This window comes from Vidua chalybeata, chromosome 2 (assembly GCF_026979565.1).
Source record: "Vidua chalybeata isolate OUT-0048 chromosome 2, bVidCha1 merged haplotype, whole genome shotgun sequence".
Taxonomy (NCBI): Eukaryota; Metazoa; Chordata; class Aves; order Passeriformes; family Viduidae; genus Vidua; species Vidua chalybeata.
The window spans coordinates 83105417-83129676 of record NC_071531.1 but is presented as its reverse complement, the minus strand read 5'-3'; the positions used below and the strand labels follow the sequence as shown (position 1 = coordinate 83129676).

The 24260-nt window shown below is 41.7% G+C and overlaps 1 protein-coding gene across 4 annotated transcripts in view; it reads left to right on the top strand.

Moving 5' to 3' along the window:
* Positions 1–24260, top strand: part of MTMR2 (myotubularin related protein 2) — a 62880-nt gene that overhangs the window by 14282 nt on the left and 24338 nt on the right. For 3 of the 4 annotated variants that reach the window (XM_053934922.1, XM_053934925.1, XM_053934926.1), the window contains exons 2-3: positions 7394–7499; positions 23084–23159. In XM_053934922.1, the coding sequence (XP_053790897.1) occupies positions 7394–7499; positions 23084–23159 (182 nt within the window). Of the gene's footprint in view, positions 1–3628; positions 3727–7393; positions 7500–23083; positions 23160–24260 lie in introns of those variants that run through there. The other variant, XM_053934924.1, reaches the window with a different exon arrangement.

Genomic DNA, 24260 nt, shown 5'->3' with positions numbered 1-24260 from the left:
TGCTGCAAATGGGAGAGTCTGATGTGGGCAACAGCTGGGTATCCCCGGCCAGTTCAGCCAGCGCTGGCTAGGACAGAGTCATATTCATGGAGAACAAGCACTGGTTTGTCTCCCTCTGCTCTGATGTGACCCAGGAGGTTTTTCAGCATTACCTTTTTATTCTCTTGAAGAAACAGGAGTGTTGGAAGTATTGAGGAGGGAGAGTTGTCAGTCTGAGTTAGGGAAGTGAGCGGGGAGCACTTAATACCTCTGCAGCATTATACTTGTAAGAGAACTGCCCAAGTGCTACAAGTGCTTCTATTCATTGCCCTGCTGTAAATTCAAATCAATCAGACCTACCTCTCTTGGCATCTGAAGCTTCAAATTAAATTGTGTTTGCCACTCGTCATCATTAATTTGCAGTTTTCACCTTGATTAATTTTTAGAAATGTACATAATGAGAAACTTTTAAAAAACAGGAAGAGAGGAAATGGAAATTTGCCCTCTACAGTGTTTTTCTCATTTATAACCTCTGTGTCTGAAACTGTATTGCTCAGTGGCGCATATGGTCACCTGTTTTCTGTGTCAGTTCAGTGACTATTGAAACAAAACATTCTGTTTGATACAGAAGAAATGGTGTGAGCAGCTCATGCCAATTAGCGTCTGAGTAATTGGCACATCATTGAGAGCAATGAAGCAGCTGCTTGTTGTACTGACAGAGAAAGAATATTCATAAAGAAGGTGCTGGAAAGGTGGCTTTATCATCACTGACTATTGATTTTGGTTGTGTTATTTATAGGAGTGAGCCAGGTTAGTTTTTAAGACATTGGTACAAAAAAATAGGTGTCCTCAAGCCCTGTGCATGTACTTCAACTCAAAGTGGGCATATTTTCCAGAGATGTGTTTCCCTTTTGTTCCATGAATTTTTTTGTAGAGTTCTGGGTATTAAATTCATATGCATATTCCTGCTCCTGGATTTAGGAGGGGAATTTCAGGGATCAGAACTTAATCTTATCTTATTTCTTTTTATGGTCTCTGGGGGTTTTTGTTGGTTTATTTTGGTTTGGGTTTTTGTTGTGTTTTTTTTTGGTGTTTTTTTTTTTTTTATTTGACAGTATCTTTGAAGCAAGACAAAATGCTCTTTTTAACTTTTCAGTGTGAACAAGTGTCATAGAACCATACAATGGTTTGGGTTGAAAGGGACCTTAAAGATCATCTAGTTACAACCCTCCTGCCATGGGCAGAGACATCTTCCACTAGACCGGGTTGCTCAAAGCCCCATCCACACTTGCAGGAATGCGACATCCACAACTTCTCTGGGCAACCTATGCCAGTGTCTCACCACCCTCATTATATCCAGTCCCTTTCTGCGCAGGATTTACTTGTCTTTGGGAAGATGTGTATAATTTATGTTCTTGCTGATCAGAAGTATAGTAGAATATATATATGTATGTATATATGTATGCTTTATGTTTTTGCTGAACAGAATAAGGCACACTTCTAAGAGCTTGCTCAGAAATGACCATTCTCAGTAATTACAGGCTGAAATGGTTTAGCCAGATCGCACCTTGTATTCATTTTGTGACTTCTGTCTAAGATTTTGCCAGAAGTTGTTTGGTTTTAAGTGATACATAAAATTGGTTGTTGTAGCTTTTTTTCTTGAGTCACATGATCTAAGGGAAGAGGTTGTATGGAGTGGTATGATCCTTAGGACTGATGTTCACAGAAAGCTTTTCACAGAGATCTAGTAGGAGTTTTTCTTTCCTGTGGAGTGTGAAGACAGCAAAGTAAAATGTCCTGGCTTTGGAGTAGGAAGAATTGTATTGTATTGAATTGTATTAAGTTCCCAACAACAGGGGTAGGGATACAGACAGAAGAGCTCAGTCCTGCAGAAATGGTGCATTTGTCTGCATCAGGTTGAAACTTCAGGGCTTCATGGTTTGATTCTTCTTTGCATCTTTGTGCTTATTTTCTACCTGACTTGGGTTCACTGTCATGCTCAGATCCTCACAAGGTCAAAGCACCCTCTTCAGAAGCTTGTACTTCTGCTTTCTACTTCCAGGGAAAATTATTGCTTCTCTATGCTAGGAAAGAAAGAACTTCATATTCAAACGTCTAGTGTAACAGTTGCCAAACCAAATAGCAATTATGAGTTTTGTTTCTCTTCCTGGGCTTTCTTATACATCACGTTTGTTATGTGCAGGGAGATTACCTTATCTCATTAATGGCAAATGCCGTTTAGTGATACTTTTTGAAGTGGCTTAAGACTTTATGATGGGTTCCACCTGAAATATTTCCCCTGCATGTTCGTAGTTTAACAGGTCAAGTTTGTGCATCACAGATACTTCTGTTTGCAGCTTCTTTCCATCTTTGTTGACACTTTAAGCTCAGCATGCTGGCATACCTTCAATTCTGCTACGGGTGCAGTAATACCTTTCAATTGCCTGAACAGGAACCACCGGAGGGCATCGGTCTAGGTCTGAATTATGTTTGAAAATCATCTGGTATATTGTGGGATAGTCCTACTAATAACAATGAACACTTTATCAGGAGTTGAGTCAGTGTGCTCAGTTTCCAGTGTAATTCTCTTATTAGTTGCATGTATATATTCTATATAGCCAAAGGGTTACTACTGCATGCAGACATTGTATAAGACCATTGTGCTGACAGCTCGCATTTGGACCATTTATCATTCAAAATCTGACTATCCAGAATCCCTGAAGGTGCTTTTGACCTGTTGAAGGGGTCTCTTTTCATACTTTTTTTCATACTACTTTTCATACTTCATAACACAGACATCCATCAACAAGGACAAGGAAGAGCTGTCTGGGCCTGAAGCCTGGGGAAGAGAAAAGCTCCAGGAGGTCCTTGGTCGTCCCTGGTTCCTCACAGGAGCTCACTTATTTTTCTGTAGGCAGACTCAAAGTATTTTGTGAATCTGAATATATGTTGTTTTCCAGAACCTTAATGAGGTTCAGAGCCAATACCGTAATTTTGCATGTTTAAGTAGTATTGCAGCTAGCAGTGACTGGCACAGCTCTAGTGATTTTCAACCCTGGCTGAGATCTGTCCAAACCTACCTGTGTTTTCAGATGTTTGTCAGGTGCCCCCCAACCCAGCACTTACATGTGCCCATCGTGCCCTGGCCATCCTTCAGGTCTGCTCTGTGTTGCCTTACTGGTGAAATGCAGCTGTTGGGGTTTTTTTGCTGTGAGAACAGAATGTCCTCAATGGGGTCTTCAGCACATTAAACTGATGCCAGACATACCCATCAGGCTGCCAAAAGTACTGCACGAGACAGCTTTAACTTCACATTGGCAAAAGCTGGGATAATGTGCAGAAGCCTTGACAGAAGCACAAGTAAATGATTTGCTTGAGGTGATGCAGAGGGGCTGGTGGCGAAGCATGGAGGGAGCTCTGGTGTCCACACTCTGAGTTTGTATGTCTGTCCCAGGATGCTCTCCTGTTCTCCCGCACCCAAAGGCATATGAAACTCTGTGGTTTTGAGGATCTTTACTGTTGTATTGGCAGCAAAGGGGAGCTAAGATTGACTAAACAACTGAAACTAATAAACTTCTCGTGTGCATGCAGGGACATCAGATTAATTAGTTTGCTAAGCAGTGGAGCTGGAGCTGTGCAGCTGCCTGACAACGATAAGAGGAGGGAGCCACAAACCAGCGGCCTTTCTGCTGTCTGCTCCTTCCTTCCATCTCAGCTCCCTGGAAATGGCAGATGAGGAGAACAGAGGTAGCGAGCCAAACATATGCAACCTATGCATACTGTGCTGAGCTTCGTAATCCAGGGGTATTGTTCGCTGTGTCTGCAGGCGTCGCTTCTCAAAAACTCCCACTGCTGTCACTGGAGAGAGGCTTCACTGGTGGTTTTTGCAGGAGCACAGAGACATTGGTGCGGGGAGATTTTGAAAAGCCACTTCTAAAATGCAAATGCTTTCCTTCTTTAACAGCCACTTGAAGCCAAGCGTGATCAATAAACACAAAACTCTTTCATAGCTCAGACATGCTGTGGATTATGGTTCTCCCCCTTTTTCCTTTTCTTTTTCTTTTTCCCCTGCATAATGCTGTTTGCCCCTTAGTTTGAAAGAGAAATTATTTAACAATTTCATAAAAATCTTATAATGATTAGATAATTGTTGCTTGTGTATTAAGCAGTCACTGGGAATGTATCTGGGCAGACAAATCGTGTCAGCAGAAAAACTGGTGAAATTTTGATCCTTTTGCTAGCACTCTCCCTCCCTGGGAGCTGTTCAGAGCAAGTTAGACAGACAGCTCTTGGGAACTGTTCGGGTCTAGCTTGTCCTCGCATTGGGGCAGAGACTAGCACGCTCCACTAAACCTGTCTGGTCTTTCCAGCTCTCTTTTCTGTCTCTAAAGGATGTTAAATTTTTGATGCAAATGCTTCTACAAATAGGTTACTGTGATTTTGCTGTGGTTGCTTGGTGGAGTAAGCTGTCCTGCATGGGGTACAGCTGCTGGTGTGCCCTGGCTTAGGTACTTACACCTGTGCTAAAGGATTTGTAAACTCAGCAGAGCTGCTGACCTTTAAAATGCTTTTAAATATACAAAAGTGTGGGCCCTGAAAGGAGAGGGAGCTAGAAGGCATGGCTTCTGGAGGCTTATCCTGAGCCTCTGGCTCCCCCGGCTGGAGCCGATGTGGGAGAAGACACAGTGGGAACCCAGGGACAGGAGGAGTCAGGCTTGTCACCCAATGATAACAGCATCTACACTATCTGCTTGCTCTTCATTGATGACTTTAAGTACCTTTGAGTACCTTAAAGTACACTCTGAGTACTATCTCCTTATAGGTTGCTGTACAGTAAACGGGTGCTGCTTTGTGGAATGATTAAATTAAGTGTTTCTTTTTTTTTTTTTTAAACATGCTGTTAAAAATCAAGTTAATTAAATGGGTGCAAAGACGAGGGTGAAAACTGACCATGCAGAAACCAGGCTGAAAGAAGTTTCAAGGGAACACATAAGAGGTCTGAGCTCATTTAAGAAGAGTAAAGTAAAAATATGGTTTAGTGCTAAGCCTAATTTAGCATGCCTGCAGGCTGCTGTGCGCAAAGTGTTCTCAGCCTTCCTCATCATCTCCAGATACAGATTCCTTCCCTCTCTGTGTGCTGCAACTGATGATTTATATAGCCATGTAATGAATCCAATCAGCCTTGTTACCCAACAGAAGACTCTCTTCATGTTTATTAATAGTTTACAGCCCATGATCAGCAAATTGAACCGTGCATCCCATGATGCCCATCCAGCACAGTGGAGATGGCAGGAATGTGCAGTCTGGGTCGAGAGGAGAGAAGTATGTGAGCAGCCCATCAGCAGCAGCAGCAGACACTTTGTATCAGTTTTGTTGTAGTGTGAAACTATACACAGATACAGTGCTTATAGGAGGCCTTTTCATTCACAAGAATGGGAGGTTTTGCAGATTCAGTTCTTGCTGTTTTAGTGTAAGATAATTTTCTGCCTGAACAGAGACTGTAGGGTGGCTGTGGCATGAGTTGTATGCACAAGTCCCTCTGGCCATCTGGAATTATGTGAGTTTACCTGGCAACCACAGGAGCTGAGCACATTGGAAAGCTGAGTGATTGGCTGTCGAACCTTGTACGACAAGTGCCTTCAGTGGAATTGTGCTAATCAATAGGCACACCAGTGTAATTTATTTTAAATAACTTTTTACTGTTCCTAAAGGTTCCATTTTGAAGTTTCTACTTCATAGGATGAAAGAGGTGCCAGTGTTCTTTAATTCTTGAACAGACAGGACTAACTCCCAGCAAGAGCCCAATTTTTCTGTGGTCCTTTTTGTTTTTAACATTCCCTGTGCAATACTTAGCCAAACTCCAAAGAATAGAAATAAAAATGGAACATTTTGGCCTTTTGGTGGCTGTTTATCAGCAGCAAAATAATTTTCAGACAATTACCAAATCTCCAGGCCCTTTGGAAGCTCAGATACAGCTATTTCTAGGTTGTCACATGTCTAATTAATATAAGTAGTAACAGTAATACTCCTGCTGGTATTCTGCTTCAGCCAAGGCTAGGCTTCCAAGTCAGATAGCTGATCCTTAGGAGTATCTTTACATCCAGCTAAAACCTTTGTGGGGTCAGTAAGAGTGTGGGAATTAATTGGCACAGGTAGTATTTATTGCTGTACGGTGACTTCAGGGAGTAACACTGTACTGCATAGGATCTTTCTTTACAATCATCTGGGGTTTTAAAAGCCTTAGTATCAAATGCTAATTTTAAGCAATAGGGTTCTAGGGGAGGTTGCAGCATAAAAATATGTAAAATATAAACTTATTTTAATTGTTTACAGCTATATTTGGAAAACTGTATAGAAAAGGAAAATTTTTGTTTTGCTTTGTTATTCAGAGAACCGTGTTTTATATCATCAGAGACGTCTGCTGGGAGAGTCTTTTTATTCTCCTCAGCTTTGTATATATCCTTGAAGAAGAAAAGTTGTGTGCGATTAAGAGAGTTTTAATTCTGAATTTCTTCCACCACTGTACAGCTGCAGTCGGGACTGTGCTGGCGTACGTTCAGGAGTCTGTCTGTTTTCATCCCCTTGCAGCGCACTAATATCTCCCATCTGAAGGGCTGAAATGGAGGCCCTTAGTTTCTGTAATTTAGGATTTGATCTGGTGCTGAGGAAACTTCCCCATCCAACCATCCAGGAGCCAGTCTGACAGTCACTCTCTCACCACCTGAGCTGGGACCAAAGCCCCTTTGCAGCTACGCACCACACACTCACAGACAGACCAAGTTTCATTACCATCTCGACCCCACATTTCCCATAGCAGGGTCTCAGATGACTCGATCCTTAAAACAACTTAATCTTGGTGCAGTAACTAAATAACAAAATAGCAGCTCAAGCTGGTGCCTCTGAGGAGGGACCCCAAACAAAGGAAACCCTGGGCTTTTATACCCTGTCAGTCTAAATGCAGGAAGGTCTGGGGTCATTGGCTCCTGCCGTGTCTCTGAGTGTCCAGTCACCTGGCCGGGCCACAGGTCCCCAGGCCCTTTGCTGTGCAACGGGTTGGCAGTTCTGGCCTCTTGGCTCGGGCTCTCACCACACACAGCTCAACCTGCAGCTCCACTACAGCTGTTCACCCAGCTTCGGGCACTGAGTGTGTTCCTCTGCACAAGCTGGTGGTTGTGTTAATGTTGGCTCTGTCTGAGCCGAGTTTTAGTAATGAGTTGTGTGTGCTTTGGTAATCCCTGGTAATGGCAAGTAGAACAGGTTCTCTTAAAGCACTGCTGAGGGCTGAATAACTGAGAGTGGAAAGGGTAGGAATAGTGAAAAATGCATGATATGACTGTGAGTGAGTGGCTGGACTTGTCAGCTTTTGAACTTTCTTGAGCACAGTTTTGATACACTCTGGTGTTTCTCTTTATAGCGCTTCCACGTCGCAGTCGGACCATTCCACTCACACCAAATCTGCTTCTGCTTTGTCGTCTGACTCCATCTCCACCTCAGCAGACAACTTCTCTCCAGATTTAAGGGTATGTTTTGTCTTAAAAAATAAAAAAATACAAAAATTTAACCTCCTTCAGAGAACATTTTGCTTCTGTGAGTTTGCTATGGTAAAATAATGTCAGCTTTCAGTAATGCCAAAATATATTTAGCCAAATTACTGAAAAGACTTGAAGTCAAACAGGTGAAGTTGAAGTTTAATGTCTACTATATGATGTCCTTCTTTATAAAGTTGTTTAATCTTGAAAAAGCTGACTCTGCAATCCTCACTTGGAGATGAATTTTCAAAGCCACTCCATTTACTTTTAGGTGCATTAAGTGAAATCCTCAACCTGTTCGTTGTATATACTTTTTCTTCCTTATGTATGTATGTTATGTGTATGGGTATATACACGAGGTGTTCAGTCTTGAGAGCTTCTGCTTGTTTGTAAGCACCGAGTCCTTGGAAGTATCTTCTTTCAGAGAAAGATTGCAATCTCCAAGCTGATAAAAATAATCTTCTGTCACAGTGAATTGCTCTGACATAAAAAAGGTCCAAACAGGGCTCTTTTAAGTCTGCTATTAGATTAGTTAATTATAAATTCAGAGTTCTAGGAAGTTCAGTGTCACAGGAGTTTTGAAAGCTATCTGTATGTTCCTCTTATGAAACCAAGGGGTTTATCGATATATCTTAGCTCTAAAAAAAAAAGTCCCTGGGTATGAAACTATTGGTACTGGTACATTGTATGAACAACTTCAGCATTTCTTAGCTGTGGTTGAGAGTCTTTGTAAAATGTAAACACAGTAAAATTGCATAAAAATCTCTTGAGTACAAAGCTAATTCCTTTGATAACCGTGATGATTTTTCATCCCGTGAGTGCTGTCTCAGTCATCCATAATTAATAACAGAGAGTCCACCTGTTCATAAGTGACAAGTATATGAATGTTTCTGTCTAAAGGCAGTTTATTTGCCAATTTTAAGCTAAGATTTGGAAATTAATCAGTAGTTTATGTGCATTCTATGATAGTTTGCACCTTTTGCCTATGGATAGAAATAGTTATCTTCTGAACGCGCCTGGGTATGGAAATTTGTAATGTGTCTGCAGTTTTCCCCCTGTGAAGTCAGGGTATTCAGTCACTCTAACATACAGAAAATACAGAAATTGTAACATACAGAAATTTTTAGGCTGAGGCTAAGTGGCTTATTGATATGAATAAGATTGCAAATTCTGCTACAGCTCTAACTGTATAATATTATGTTATATATATAATATTACAAAAAATTAAACTTTCTTACTTAATTTTTACTGAAGTTTGCATATGTGGAATTCTTTTTTTCAGTTTTGATATGCAACTCGTCTTCTCACAGTTTTTGTGGCACTTGAGGATTACCTTTAGAAGTAGAGGACAAGCCAATATTTCCTTTTTAGAATTTAAGTTGTCTTTCCCTTCTGGTGGTTAAGATGATTCAACATGTTTTCTTTGCTATCCCGATTGTGTCTTGTGACTCTTTCCTCCCTTTTGTCACCTTGTCTGTGTGAACTGTGAACTGTCTGGGCAGGGATTCTAACTCTCCTCAGCTTGTCTGGTTTCCCAGAGCCTCTGTACTGACTAGCAATCAAAACCAATGTCCACAGAGGAATGCTCACTTAGCTGCATGAGAGATTTTTTTCAAGCAGAAGATGCCTGTGTGTTCTTGGAGGCCATTAGGAGCCCATAATTTCATGCTGTGCCACAGTTCCTATAATATGCAGGAGTGATTTCTTCACAGCCTACCCACTTTTTTTATTTCTAAGCAATCTAAAGTTCTGCCTTGGTTGGAACAAATGCTGCTCCTCTTTCATTTTAGAGTAGTGTTTCAGGAGAGATGGTAAAGCAGAAGATTATTTATTTACAATAGTGTCACTGCAGGCTAAGTGTGAGCACCTGCTTCTGCTGGCAAAAGGCTTCTTGCTCTTCACCTGCATCAACTCTGCGTGAACACAATTTGGCACGTGCTTTACCTAAAGCTTACTCTTGCAGAAGTGGTGTGAGTGGCTGCAGTGCAGCTGTGTGTAGGTGTAAAGCTGGGTCATTCCTTTACACTCCAGTGGCTGCTTGTCAGTGGTAGGCAGACCTGGAGAAAATGCATTCCCATGCTCCTACTTGTATGAGAATACAGGGAGAAAGGGACAGTTTCCACTGCTGCAGATTGACTTAATTCTCCTAGAGGAACTCATGCATTCATCATTCCTGAGAGTGTCTTATGCTGGAGAGCAGTTCTTGGGGTCAGATGATCTGTTATCTACCTGTGTACAGCCTGTCGTGTTGGTATTGCCAGTGCAACTGCAGACCCAGCATCTGTCCTCTAATCATGACTGTCAGTGCTGGTGTGTTACTGTTTGTTCCCTGGGCTTCCTCTTGCAGCCTGGTGCCAGCTCCCAAAGGGAATAGGTGTTATGAGTAGTGGTCTTTCAGGTCTTAAGTCGAGGACAAGGGACGTTCTTTCCCAGGGCTTGTCATTCTTTGTCTGGTTTTCTTCGAATTGACATCTCTGTCATGTGACTGTTCCACAAGTTTTGAAAGTCACTTCTGTGAGAGATTTTTTTTTAAGGTCCTGATTGTTTTTCCTAGTTTCTTTGAACCTTCTGAGATGTGGCCTTGCCTGGGATATTGCAGATGAGGCGGTACTATTAACTGATACAGTGACACGAGCATGTTCTCTACTCCAGCTCTGTCCTTACACACCTGAGCATCTTGTACAGCTTTCATTGGCACAAGACAGCATGAACTCCCAAGTGTTACTTGGATTTGAGTACTCAGGTACTGAGATTTGAGCTAAGCATGTCACTACTGTAGGACAAATAAAGGCCCCACGTTGTTCCTGAAAGAATGTAAGAGAACAAGCCCTGAAGAGGGAACTGATGCATTTTGTGCTAACTCTGTGGTATGGGTGGCAAGTGCCTGGGCTATGTAATGTTCTCACAGGAAGGTGTTGCATCAGTTAGCTTTAAGAGGCTGAAAATAAGCTTTTCAAGATTTTCATGTGGATATGCCAGTTATGGGATTATTCTCTTGTTGTGTGTTTAAATTTTTCCTGCTAGAGTGAATTGCTACGTGGATTGATCATCACTCCTACCTCTATTTGGTCTCTGCCTCTGCATGTGCATTGGCTCAAATTTAGGAATTAAATTTCTGTGACGATGGAAAAACACTTTGTGATAGCTACAATTAGCACTGTCTTTTTCTGTGGGGAATTTTTAGAAGAATAGTAGGCGTCCATTGGGAGGAGGGAACCAGAGGAAGGGCCCACCTAATTTCTTGCAGTCTGTGCCTGCAGTTTTCTTTTGGAGTGCAATTAACACTCTGTGTGTGCACGCGCTTGTGTGTAATGAGGTAAACGAGACAACCACTAGGGATTCCTGCTTGAATGCATGTGCAGTATTTTTCCTAAATCTTTCTCCAAAGTATTTAATAATAACCTTTATGAAGGTTTTTTTTTTTTTTTAATGTATATTGAGCATGTCGGTATCTGGAACGGAGATTAAATTGCCTTTCCAGTAGAAAGTTTACAGAATTTTCACTTCATAAACTAACTCTAAATAACTTTTGGCTGCTTTAGTTAGTTTCATAGGGAAAAAAAAAGAAAAAACCAACAAACCAAAACCCCAACAGAAAAACAACAAAGCACTCTTAGGTTTTCCTTCCACCCCCTTCCTGATCTTAAATCTAAAGCTGTTTAGAATTGATTTAGGGTATATATATCTTGGAGGGATTTTTTAGCAAACACACTGCCATATGTTTTAACATAAGTTATAGGTCAGGCAAGAACAGAATTTAAGTAGTTGGAAGTGAAAATGGAGTTGGAAATCCATAGATACTTTGTAATTTGGGTTGAGATGTTAAAAACACCATAAAGCCAACTTTGCCAACGGGATTGGAGTGTATAAATAGCTGTTACAGATCTGGGAAGTTGGTGGTTTATAAAATACAGTGAGTATCTTGCTCCTAAGTCCTGTAGGCAGGACTATTTTCTCCTGTGCGTATGAGGAGATGTGTCTGTGCATTTCATAGTACTTAAGTCTTCTTGCTGATGCTCTGTCTTTTATCAGTAGGGATTTTCATTTTTAGGTAGCTGTTGCTTTATAGGATAATGCCTGAAGTTTACCATGTTCAAAGCTTTGGAGTAGTCCTTATAGAAGGCTTGGATCCTGTTCATTTGCAGTTGAGAAGCAGTGGATATGGCCCTAGAGCCTGCTGCCACTTCCTTTGAGAACAATTCCTTTGCCTGATAATTTGTTAAGGCGTATTGTGTTTGCTTTTGGATTGTATGCAGCAAAGGCTTAAACCAAAGGATAGAAACTCAGATGTTGTTTTCTTTATATTGCTTCTTGCACCTAGAAAGAAGGAAACTACAGCAGATCTGCGTCACCTGCTTAGTTGTGCAGCCTTCAGAAAAAGTGGTTTAAATCTTTGTTGTTAGCATTGCTGTTACGACCACTAAACCATTCTCCCCTTTGAGGACAACAATGAGATCCATAATTCCTGATACTCTTCTGGAGTCCAGACAAAATACTGTACAAGCATATCACAATTCATGACTGTTTGTTCCCTACGTAATGATTTTCTTGTTTAATACACGAGGAATTGGTGGATTCACAGTAAATAGGTTTATGCATGAGGTGCAAGAATATTATTGTAGCGTTCCCAGGACATGAAGGTTAGAAATGAGAAGAAACAGAGTGGCTTGTAACTTTAATTTGTTATCTATTATGTGTATGGTTAGAGACTGTAGACAAGCCCATGTGGTTTATTTTGTAAGATACATAACTGGTGCATGACAAAAGGTATATGAAGGAGTATTTCCTTCCAAGACAGTAAATGGATACTGTTGCTGTCTCCTTAGGTTTCCTGGATTAAATCTGTTTGGGCAAGTCTGCACTGAAGCTAGCCAACCACAATTCCTTTACGCTCAATAGAAGGACATAGATCATTTGTGATCTGATCTATCTCAGCTTTAAGGATCTGCCCATGTTAGGTGAGAATGTCATGGAGTTGAGCTAGAGAAGTCCTTGGTGCAGATGTTGGGAACGTACTTTGAGGGTCAGCAAGTGATTTCTGTGTATCCCAGCTTTTACTGGGCTCAAATAAAGGTGCAGTTTTATCTGTTTTTAGGACCTAATGTGTTTCTCTTCTGAGTGTGGAGAGGGTACAGAGTAATGTCTCCAGATATAGCCTTCTAAAATTGAGGTAAATCCTGTCCCTCAATGATATTGGGCAGGATTAATTGAAATGCCAGTCAATGACTTTGCCACCTTTGCTTTACTCTAGCTTTAATGCAAAGTAGCTTAGACTAGCTTTATGTACACATATATTGTTAGTAGAAAAACATATTGAAGAAAGATGTGATTTCCCCCCCACCCCCCATCTTGCTGTAAATCACTAAAACTAGCCTCAGTGAGCTTTTCCATTACTATCTCCCTGCCAATGCAGGAAGTGTGTCAGGCTTTGGTTATGTGTAACACATGTTCAACAAGAGCTGGGTTTAGAGAGTGACATAACGTTTTAAACTCTAAGCTCTCATTTAAGCAGTGTTTTTCAGTTTTGATTTTAAGGGACTTTTCAGTCAGTGAGTGATGCTGGCTTGGAAGCACTAAATCATGACAAAGTCTCTGCCTAAGCTCCTCCATGGTATTTGAAGACCTTCGGCCCTGCCAGTCAGCTCCGTGATAATATATGGAGATAAATATTCCTGTTTCAGACTAGCCCTTGACTCTTTGCATGGGAGTGCCTGTAAGCAGCCTTGTTCGTAGCAAATGCAAAGATGTCTCCCGTGTTGGGAGCCTTCCTTCCCGGCGCACTGGGCTGTGACTGCTATTAAGTTACAGACTGTATTGCGCAAGCCACCAGATGGTGAAGGTAATTGACCTGTGGTCACAAAACACTTGGCTACATGTGAGCTGGTGATGCAGCAGTGAAATTGAATAAACTGTTCATCTTCTACTGTCACTGTGTGAAGACTTGACCGTGTATTTCTCTGCATCATTGCATGGCTCCGTTCTCACATGGAGGTGCACTTCACGTTTTCGTGTCTCCGTACAGGAGTAGAAGCTATGCAGGCAGAAGTGGCCTTTACCTGACTTGCCAGTAGTATTTCCATAGGTCCCTTCGTACACAGGGATGAAGTCCAGGGGCCAAATCCAAGAACAGGCAGTGCTTTATGTTATCAAAGGTGTCAAACAGAGGGACTTAAAGAACAGCGGAAGAGAAGTAAGGAAGTCTTACAGAGAAACATATTTTAACTATCTCAAAATTCTGATTTTGACCATGCAAGTTGCGTGTGTGTGCCTGGGGAAAATGGGCTTCCTTTCTTTGGAGCTTTAAGCTGTTGATGAACAAAGGCACAAAGGACTGGTTCTGGAGAATGAATGATGCTCTTGTCCATAAGCATGGTCATACGAGGACAGCCCTGTCAGTGAGTGGAATTTAGCCCTTGCCATTGCCACATTTTTCGAGGACTCCAGTTTATAGTAACTGCTGCATATTTCATAAGAATTATAGTAATTTTCATTTTAAAATATCCCAAGAGATGGAAAATCTTGGTGCCCTCCTTGTGCCTCTCTCCAGTAAGTCCTTTTCTGCACCTCCCCCTTTCAAGGAAACAAACCCACGGAGTAGCCAACCTCTGGGTTGAAAAATATTGATTTCATGCAAATTAGATAGGGGAAAAAGCCAGATGCAGACAGTTTTCTGTCTCCTTTACATGGAAATAATACTCCCTAAGTGCTCATCTAGTTAGAAAAGAGCAAAGACAGCAAACACTGCTAAATTTTGTTATATAGAGGTACCTAAATGTTGAATATGGAGTAACACACAGTGAAAGAAATCTCTGGAAGCATTTATGATCGCCATCTATTAGGAATGGAAAGCTAAGGAGAATGAGCAAATGGCCTTCATATGTTCTCAAAAATATTTTCATCTCTTCCTAATCAATTGCCATATTTCTCCTAGCTACAAAGTGCAAGAATTTTCTTTCTGTTGAGTAAAACCAGGTAAGAGGTGGCTTCCCCCGCTGCCCCCTGTTAGTTACAGTTTTGTAAACTGAAGGACAGATCAGGCAGGAATGAACAAGCATGGTATTTAAAGGGAGTACATGGATTTGTGATTGCATGCAGTGCCTGCCAAGATTTGATTTTCCATAGATGTGTTTGCACGGAATGAAACATCTTTGTTCCTGTCTGTATGATTGTTTGCTCATTATAAATATATGATTATCTGTCTCAAACTCAAAAGTGAAATTCTTAGTAACAGAGGCAGTATTCTGTGACTTATTTTAGTTGGTAGAATTTATAACTGTTTTTGGTCAGAGTGTTTTTCTAACACTTAAGACTGTTGATATGAAATTCACTAAACTACTTTAATGGTTTCCTTGAAACTTTTAATCTTTTTGCATGTTTGCTAAACAAAATTCAGTAAAAATAAAGGATAGAGTCAAGCTAATGTGCTGTCCAAAGTTTTTGAGCAGCCTGTGGAGAACAGAGGGGTTGTGGTTTGAGATGTATGTGGAATCCTTGGCAGTGAAGAATGTTCTGTATTAAAAAATGTTGGACTTGTCTGAATAGATAATATCTGCAACCTTCTGTGCCAGGGAGCGTTGCTGAGTTGAGTCAATGATGACTTTCTGTCAGCCTAATGAGAGAATTGTCTTGAGGCACCAAGCCATACAAACTTGAAGAGACAAGCCAGCCGTGGTTGAACGAGTGGCCCTCAACAATGTGTTCCTTTGAGCTTCTAAGCTTTGCCTTGTAGCTGTGCAGCGAGGGCCCAAGAGACTCACCAGCCCAGGGAACCCAGAGAGGCTGTTCTTCATCACTGGACATTCAGGTCTGAGTGGAGAAGAGCATCGTAGAAAAAACAAAGCAGAAAACCCCAGGGAAACACTGCATGGTGGCTGCTTCCTCCTGCAGAAGATTCTCTTTATATTACTTTAGGGGCTGTATTTCTTTTTTTTAAATACAATAACCTTCAGCTTCTTTTTAAAGATTTTCAAGACAGTGGTAAGTAAGCAAGTGATTTCTCAAGCACTTTTATGCTTTCTCAAAATATATATGGTAGGTAGAGATCACAGTTTGTGATTTGTTTTTTTTTAGTTGTGTTGGGAAGGAGTAATGAAAAGGCAGTTGCAGTGTACTTTGTATTTTACTACTGTCTTTAGAGTAGTGTAATACGTGATCTGTTGTCAGAACATTTTTTGATAACCTAAGTTCTTCTTGTGTTTTGGTTTTTTTTTAACCAAGCTAGGAGGCTGCCTTTGGCCAAGTGCTCTCTTAGGAGCTGGATGGGCTTGATGTGGTCTTTGGACAGTATATTTGATTCTTTGTGTGCTCTTCTGAAATGATCCATGTGTCCATGGTGTTTTGTCTTCTCCCCTTTGAACTTTTAATATCCCAAAGGAGTAAGACATAAAGCATTTCTCTGCAATTAATATCTTGCTGCTCTGAATGTCTCTAACATAGTTTTTCAAGCCATCTGGTCATAATCCTCAGAAAAGTCCCTGTGCCTCAGTCAAGCAGAGATATTTCTGTTCTTTCCCATAGTCTTTCTGCTGTGGTATTCTTAATGATTCAAAAATAATCAACAAAGTCCATTTACTTGCTTGATTTATGTTTTATTGCATTTCCAGTAGGAATCTTAGCACACAAATCTTCTCCAAGTACACTTGAAATAGCCATAAATGGCAGCTGAAATTCTCCTCAAAGTAGTGCAGTGTTTGCAGTCAAGTAAGCATGGCTTCTGTTCCACAGTCCTGATGGTTGAGCACTGAGAGGAAAAAAGCACCTTAGCAGTAAAATGCTAGGAAATATGTGCCCTTTTTCCTGTTGTAAGAAATGTTTCATTTAGAGAAGAAACCTATCCACCTGTGAAAAACTGTTCTTAAGAAGCATACTCATCTTCTTTCTGCACAGGTCTGTGTCAGTTCTGTAGCTTCTGTCAATGTCAGCTGGACAGAATTTGACCGCTATGGAGATTTTTTCCTGGCATGAATGGAAAGAGCTTCTCTATCTGTTTGTTTCAGACATTTTTACACCATCATTGGAATAATGATAAATCTGGATGCACCTGCCATAGTGGCACTGTCCTTCGTTGATTGACTGATGGAAATAGCCATGAAAGAGGAAAAGAGATGGAGTAGTAGAGCAATTGAGGGGAAGGAATAGGTGAATATGGTTTGAAAACCCCCCAAAAGGCATTTAAAGCAGAGAAGCATTAGTTATGTAAGTGTATATGTTTTGCTGTTAATTTACAAACAAAGTTAATAAATTAATCAAATATGTAAAAGTAATCCTGTGGCTGAGTCTTTGCAGGAAGGCTGATTTCCCTTACGCGGTTCTTTGTGACAGCAGACAAGAGCCAGCTCTGACACAAAAGCTGTCTTTTTTACCTCAGCTAAGACAACTTGTCTTACAAGCTTTGGAGTCATGCCTTTTTAAATTAAATCCATGCAATATTTGTATCTGACTTGGCTCATTCCCTGCTGCCTCTCTGCACACAGCACATTTGTACTTCTCTGAAATGCATAGGATATGACTGGTCAGTTGTTTGTGGATGTCCAGGAGATTGGGTTTTGCTATGCTGACCACAAGGAAGGACCAGAATTGGGATTTGCCCTTCCAGACCTGCGCTGACATTCCTTTACCCTAGTTCTTAGCCTTCAGTGGGAAGAAGGGTACTTATCCTAAAGGTGCATCTCCTAGGTATCCTGCTTTCCACTGACAGCTACAGAGTGCCTAGGGGGACCAGCACAGATGTAGATCTCCAGGTTCAGGCAAAATCAGTATTCCTGCGGCTTACTGACTACGCTGCCTGCAAAGTTGCAAAAATGGTGATTAAAGAGGGCATTTAGTAATTTTCCATTTCTTGAGACAAAGACATAAAAAAAAAAAGAGAGCGAAGGAAAGTTTAGATATGTTAAGTACAACCAGAATATTCCCAGGTAGTCCTTTAAGGGTGAAGTATCAGAGAGATATTTTTCTATAGGAGATTAAACCTCTCACTTTGCTTTTGAGTTTCAATTCCATATTTCACACGATTTAAAAAGATACATTTTTTTAAACTCTACTCATTCTCTCTGTATGTTTTTGTACATGTACAACATGTGCAATATTGTCCCTGCAGCATGTCTTTCACCTGTTGCTGCTGACCAGTGCATGCTCACGAGATAGACAGAGATACGCCAAATCTGAGTTCAAGGGCTGCAGAAGCAAGGGGACTTTGTGTGTACATAATATTTGTCTGTACAGGCAGGTTATGTATGTTTATGTCAAGGGACTGGTTAAGTGACTGCCTTCCTGCTGTAGGAAACGAAACAGGACTGTGTAGCTGGAACAAAAGCAGTTCCCAGTTTGGAGAGCTTGTCCTCTCAGTAGGTGGAGCAGACATGATTTTGAGGAAAGGAGTAATACAGAAGCAAGGTGTTCATGCTGTCAGATTGAACGTGTCAAACCAGTGCTGTTGCTTTATGCACAACAACTGTGTTCAAAATGTGTAAAGTGACTTGGAGTGTGTAGGAGGTTACCAAGGAGAGATTAACTCAGAGGAAAGGAAAAAAATTACAAAAAAGGGTACATTTTAATATTGTCTAAGCCAGAAAAGATTCCTTTTGCTCATTTTTATTGTGACTCAGGATAGAAGAATCTCTGTGGACTTGGGAAAACTGTTACACAACAATTTGGTAATACAAACCTCTCTCCCCTTAAGTTGCGTGAAGCCAAACAATCTGACCTCTGTGGGTTTCAGGACTCAAACATTCAGGAGAAGGTTTCAAAATAATAACTGGTAAATGGCTAGGAGAGACCTCAGGTGCTCTCCTCATGCATCTTCATTATCAGGAGGCTTGTGCAGTGTCCAGGGATAAAATAACTCTCTCCCTGGTTGGTCCAAGATGTTCCCTCTCTTGCCCAGGTTTTGCTTGCCTTCACTCCTGCAGTCATTCTCTAAGCTAGTCCTGGCAAAATGATCCAGTTATGGAAAAACTTCCATTATAAAAGTCATAAAGCGGACCCTGGGCATCTCGACTGAACTAGACACTGAAGCAATGACAGCACTGGCAGGGAGGGTAGGAGGAGGCAGTCCTGGCTTGGCCTCAGCCAGCACAGGATGGGGGTTGTCAGCCAGACTGTGCAGTATTGCTGGTAGGCAATCGCCTCACCAGGCAGTACAACAGGAAAGCACATCAGCTGTTTTGTTCACAGTCAAAAAGCAAACCCTGAATTTAGAGTGTCATGTACCCTCTCAGGTCTTTCTAGAACAGCATTCAGTGGTGCACAGACCTCTAAGACCCTGTGCGTAGAGTGTGCTTGCAATTCAGCTCTGTACTGCCCCAGATGGCTGCAGCTGCTCAGGATGAGCTGCTTGCACAAATTGTGCAGGAACATCATCCAGGAGAGTGATTTTTGTAGCAGCATACTGGCTGCTATGTTAGAAGGCAGTGTGAACATGTGGTTGGAGAGACTTGCCAGAACTGCAGTACCCTGAATCGCAGCAGTCTTACCTTTTTAGCAGGACCTAAATCTCTTTCCCTGACCCCATACACGCAAGCAAAGGAGATTATTTTGTTGCTCAGATCTGGAGGTTGCCTCAACAAAACAGCGGTTTTCTTGTCTTGGGGGCAGTAGTTGGGAGGGCATGAGAGAGTTCTGCACCTTCAGCTGGGGGTGACTGCTGGAGCTTACACAAGGTGGGATCCTGGAGTAGAGAAGTGGTTGTTGAATGTAGCAGTGTGGGTTTGTTCTGCCAAGTCGCTGCTTGAGCAGAGGACAAAGGTAGGTGGTGGCATGAAGTCCTCGCACCCTCTGAGCTGAGCCAGGACGTGTGTTTAGGTTCTAAGGTACTCCCATTCTCAGACTCTTAGAGAGCTGTTTCATCTAGAGGGAGAGCTGCTGACAGGTGGAATGGGTACATGATGTTACTTGGTGAAAGAAGACAGAAATAAAGGCTGTTCTGGTGTATAACAGGACTTCTTTACTCCAGAGATTCACTTACCAAGCATAACATCTTTGTGAGGAAAAGATAATGAAGACCTTGTTTGACTTAGAGGCAAGGCAGAATATTCCACTGGTTTTTGGTCATTGTATCTGTTTTTTACATAAACCATCTTAGTAATGATTATGACAGAAAGAGCTGTGTCTGGTCCTATTCCTAAGTCATTGTGGTCATTGTGGTCCTATTCCTAAGTAATAATGATTCGCTCAGCTCTGGATGTGTTCTTCATTGCAGATCTCTAAGAATTCTTTGGTTTTACTCCCACTGAACAATTTCAAAGGCTGAGGCTCACGGAGGTGGCACATTTCAGCTGCAGGTATATGTGGTACCTCCTCAGTAGCATTTATGTGTCACCAGCTACTGTCCCTCTCCTGCAGCCAGGCTGCTGCAGTCATGTCCCTGGCTCCCTTCCCTGCTTCCTCGCCTTACTGGTGCTCTTAATTTAATTTTGTAAGGTTTGCAGAGGGCTAAATTTGGGCCCAAGAGTGTTATTTTTAGAGTCTTGAAAATAGGCTAATGTACAAAAAAAGATTTTTCTCACAGTTTAATGAACCATTTTTGGATTTTGAGGGGGAGAGGAGGATTGGCAGTAAGATGGAAGGGCTTTTCATGTCATCTCCTTAGTCATATAAGGCGCAAAGGGCCCATTTATGACACTGACGTCATCTCAGAGCTTCATGTGCATTGTCCCATACCATTCTTTCTCCTTGATCTGTTTCCAAAATTCCTCTTCTCTTATCCCACCCACTTCCCTTACCTGCTGGTGGCCCCTGTCTTTGGCTGGTACTGCAGATGTCTTCTCCTGCCTGCTGCCTGCATCTTCAGCCCCACACAGATTGTGTTTCTCTGAATCAATTTTAAGGAGCCGTTGATGGAGGTGGGTTTCAGGAAAATGCCTACCATTCATTTCTTGGTTTCTGCCAGGTTGGGTTTCAAGTGCCAGTGGTCCAACGAGAGGCTCATTCAAAATCTACTGCTGAGCAGACAGTGCATAGACTGACACAACAGAGAAGTGTTTGTCCTCGGCTTTCTGACCATGTTTGTCTCAGCCTCGTGGAAAGGATGGTGGTTGTCCAGGGGTTATGTGCTTGCACCTTTGAAATCACCATGGAGTCAGTGCTTTGTTACCTGAGATAGGTACTGTGCTGAAGTCACTTGAGGGGTGGTGAAAATGAGTTTAGTCCTCAAGACTGTAGCAAAAAAAACCCAAAATAATAAGAGAGGAGGCAAGGAGGCTGACCTTGAAGTGCTGTGCTTGCAGGAAGCCAGCCTTCTGCCACCCTGCGTTGAAGTGAGCACCGGTTTGGATTGCTAAACCTTTCCTCTGATCCTGGGGACATTTCAGAGAAGTGTGAGTGAGCAGATGGATTTTATTAGACTTAGAAGAGACACTTCTTAAATTGGAAAGGCTTTCAAACTTGTCTTTAGAGAATGATGTTGACATGGAGGTCCTTGTCTTTCATACTGCTAGCCTGTTCCTCCTTCTCTCTCCCACTTGCAGAGAAGGATTTAAAACTCACCTGAGCACTACCCACCTCTGCCACCTCAGCAGATGTTTGTCATACCGAGTGCTTTCTATGTGTCTTACCTCATATTTGTTTTGGCTTGAGATACAACCCAGTCCCCCAAATGTTTACTGCTGGACGTGCTCCCGCTGACATCTGCAGGAGAGCAGTGAGTCCAGCTGTTGACCGGAGTGACCCTGGCAGCAGCAGCTGCCTGCGTCGGGTACAGACCTTCTCAAAGAAGCTGTGATCATGTTCTGAATGCAGAGTGTATTTTCATTAATGTCCCTCCAAGATAAAAGGCCAAAAAGATGACCACCACTTATGAGCTAATTAGCCAGAAGCTTCCATCTCATTTATCATAATCCAGATGTTATTCTGCTAATTTCAGGGCTGTTACTCAAGCGCAAAATTGGACACACAGGAGTTGAGAGTGGGTCTACATCACAGGCTTTTGTCAGGGAGGCCCTCAGTCAGGGCTTTGATGGGGTGTGTGATCTTTGGCCAACACAGCTGTGCTGACAAGAAGTCCTCAACATTGATTTCTGCTCATTATACCAGCAAAGCCTTATTTTTACTGATGTTGCTGATGTGGGGGAAGAGAAACTTCCTGGCAAGTTGCTGCCAGTGTGAGTTCTGTCAGTGGTGACCTCTCCTTACTCATCCTGTGAACCCCAGCCCAGCTGCTCTGGCAGCCTCCCTGATAAGACCTGATCTAAGTGGGTGCAGTTGGGAGAGTTCTGTTAGGAAGCCAGGACTGTTCTTGCTTTTATTATTAATTTTCTTTTTCTAAGAGTCTTTTGAATGCATTTTTAAAATTGTACATCTTGTTCTCAAGAAGTCTTTGATCTTGTTAATCTTTTCATCTATGCATCAATCTGTTGTGTGAAAATGCTGGAATGTGCTCTTATTGTGGCAAGGGCTTTCTTTAGGTTTGTTTCCAATTTTTTTTTTGCATAGTTTAGGGAATTTTTCTTCCCTGAGGCTCTCCCTCTGGCTTAATCCTACATGAAAGTTGACCACAGACTTGTCAGGTTCTAGAATGCCACTTTAGGCTATGTCTTTGAATTTTCTTTACAGGGATTTCCTGATACTAAATTGAAGCAATTTTTTTTCTCTTTCCTTGCACTATGATAAAAAAAAACATTTTGGGTGAGCCTGCACATTCAGCTGTAAGCAGCAATGAGCTCCCTCTACCTGCCTTCACCAGGTGGGACACATGCCAACCTTGAACTCAAAGTTTTGTGGCTGCTATAGCATGAAGCAGAGTCTGGACTGACTTAACCTGCTCTCTGTCTGTGTTAAGAGGTTGAGCAAACTGTACTGCTGAGGTTGTGGTCATTTGTCCAGTTTGAGGCATGGACAGCATGATTAAATCCATTTGGCCACACAGACTTAGCCTTAATCTTGATCACTTATACTTTCATTCCTCTCCTAGTTCTTATAGATTTAGACCTCAGGTTATGCTTTCCTAGTTACAGTCATGCTCTCCTAAAATGTCCATCTGCCTATGATAGCAGGTGTTCTTGTGAAAATCTTTGTGTAAATGCAATCATAGGTCTGAGAAGTCATGCTCTGTGGTATAACATGAACCCACATGAAAGTGAAGAAGGGCTTGTTTGGCAGCCAAAAAAAAAAAAAAAATCAAAACTGTACCTCCTGTATATTACCAAATAGTACCTTTGTAACTAAGTCAGGACTTCTGCAGTTGTAGGACTCTCACTGAGCACAGTGGAGTGACCAAGGTGTCCTTTTCAGTTTTCCTCAGTGTAAACTAGAAATTGCTCTGCTGAATAGTTGATGTCATTATGGTAATCGCTGAGCACTTCAGCTGGAAAGGGAACTGATTCCTTTGGCTCTGTCCATAACTGTGGGGGGAATTTGACTTGTGAAAGTGGCCTGGGCAAGAGAAAGCTGGTGCAAGAATGGACAGCTGGGAAGTGTGCTGCCAAAGTACAGAACCTGGGGTTGACCTCTGAAGAGACCCTAGGCAGTATTTCAAGATCTTTGAATATCTGTTGTCCTTGATACTGTTGACCTGTGACTGTAAAATTCTTGGTTTATGAAAACATAATGAATTTCTGTTTGTACTTGTATCTTTTGCCTAGGTCCTGAGGGAGGCTAATAAATTGGCTGAAATGGAAGAGCCACCTTTGCTGCCTGGGGAAACCATTAAAGACATGGGTACGTGAAGCAGAAATTCCTTATTGTTTGCTGACAAACAGTAGAATATCCATAGAGCAAAATATCTTGGCAGTCACTGACCAACAACAGCACATTGTAGATGTTTTGGGAAGCATGATCAGGTTGTTTCATTAATTTTCATTAATTGAACTATTGCACATCACGTGTCTTCTTTTAGCGCATAGCAAGTACAAAGCAATTCAACTCTCTTACCATGAGTGCTGGGGTGTGAGTTGTACAGCTCTGTATTTGCTGCCCCCTGAAAGGACATGGATCAACTGCTTCAGTTTGTCCTTGCCACAGGGTGACTTCCTAGGCTGACACAGCACAATTATGTTTCAAATCTCTGTCATGGGCTTTAGGAAAGGATATAAGTGCTTTTGCAGGGAATTTGCTGTGATGGAGGATGGGTTTTTTATTTTTTCATCCAGACGTTCTGACATACATCAGATTTGCTGATGCTCTCCATTCTGAAGGCTTGAGTAAGCCTCTTGATTAATTTTCTGTGAAAGATACTGCATTTGCTTTTTTAACATGTTGCCTTCCTCTTAAAATGGTAAGGAAGAGTGCAACTTCAGTCCTAAACATAAAAAATCAAAAAATAAAAACTGAAAATACTTCACAAAAAAATGCACCCATCAACAGCAATATAAAATCAAGCAAGAAAACCTCCAAACAACCCACCTCCATAATTAATGTTTTTCTCAACCTCTTTCCTCAGAGCCCTAAGGACTTTGAACTCATACTCCAGCCATACACTGCAGACTGATATCTAACTCACTCCACAGATGCTATTAGCTCTGACAGTGAGGCAGTATTTTGAAGGGTTCCTAGGCAATGGTTTAAGAGGTCAGTTACCAGTGTTTCATCTGTTGGCAAATGGTGTGATGAGCCACGTAAATCTCTTAAGACGGGGTTGCTTTTGGAGTAGCCCAGACAGCAGCTGCCTGTTCCAGCAAGAAGCTAAAGGCAGCAAAAATGAAATCTTTGTTATTCATCAGCAATAATTGTTTCCTGTTAAAAGTGTGAAGAAAGGCAAATGTAATTCTCCTTGTATTTTACAGGGAAGGGAAGAAGAAATATTTTCAGCCAACCCAATAA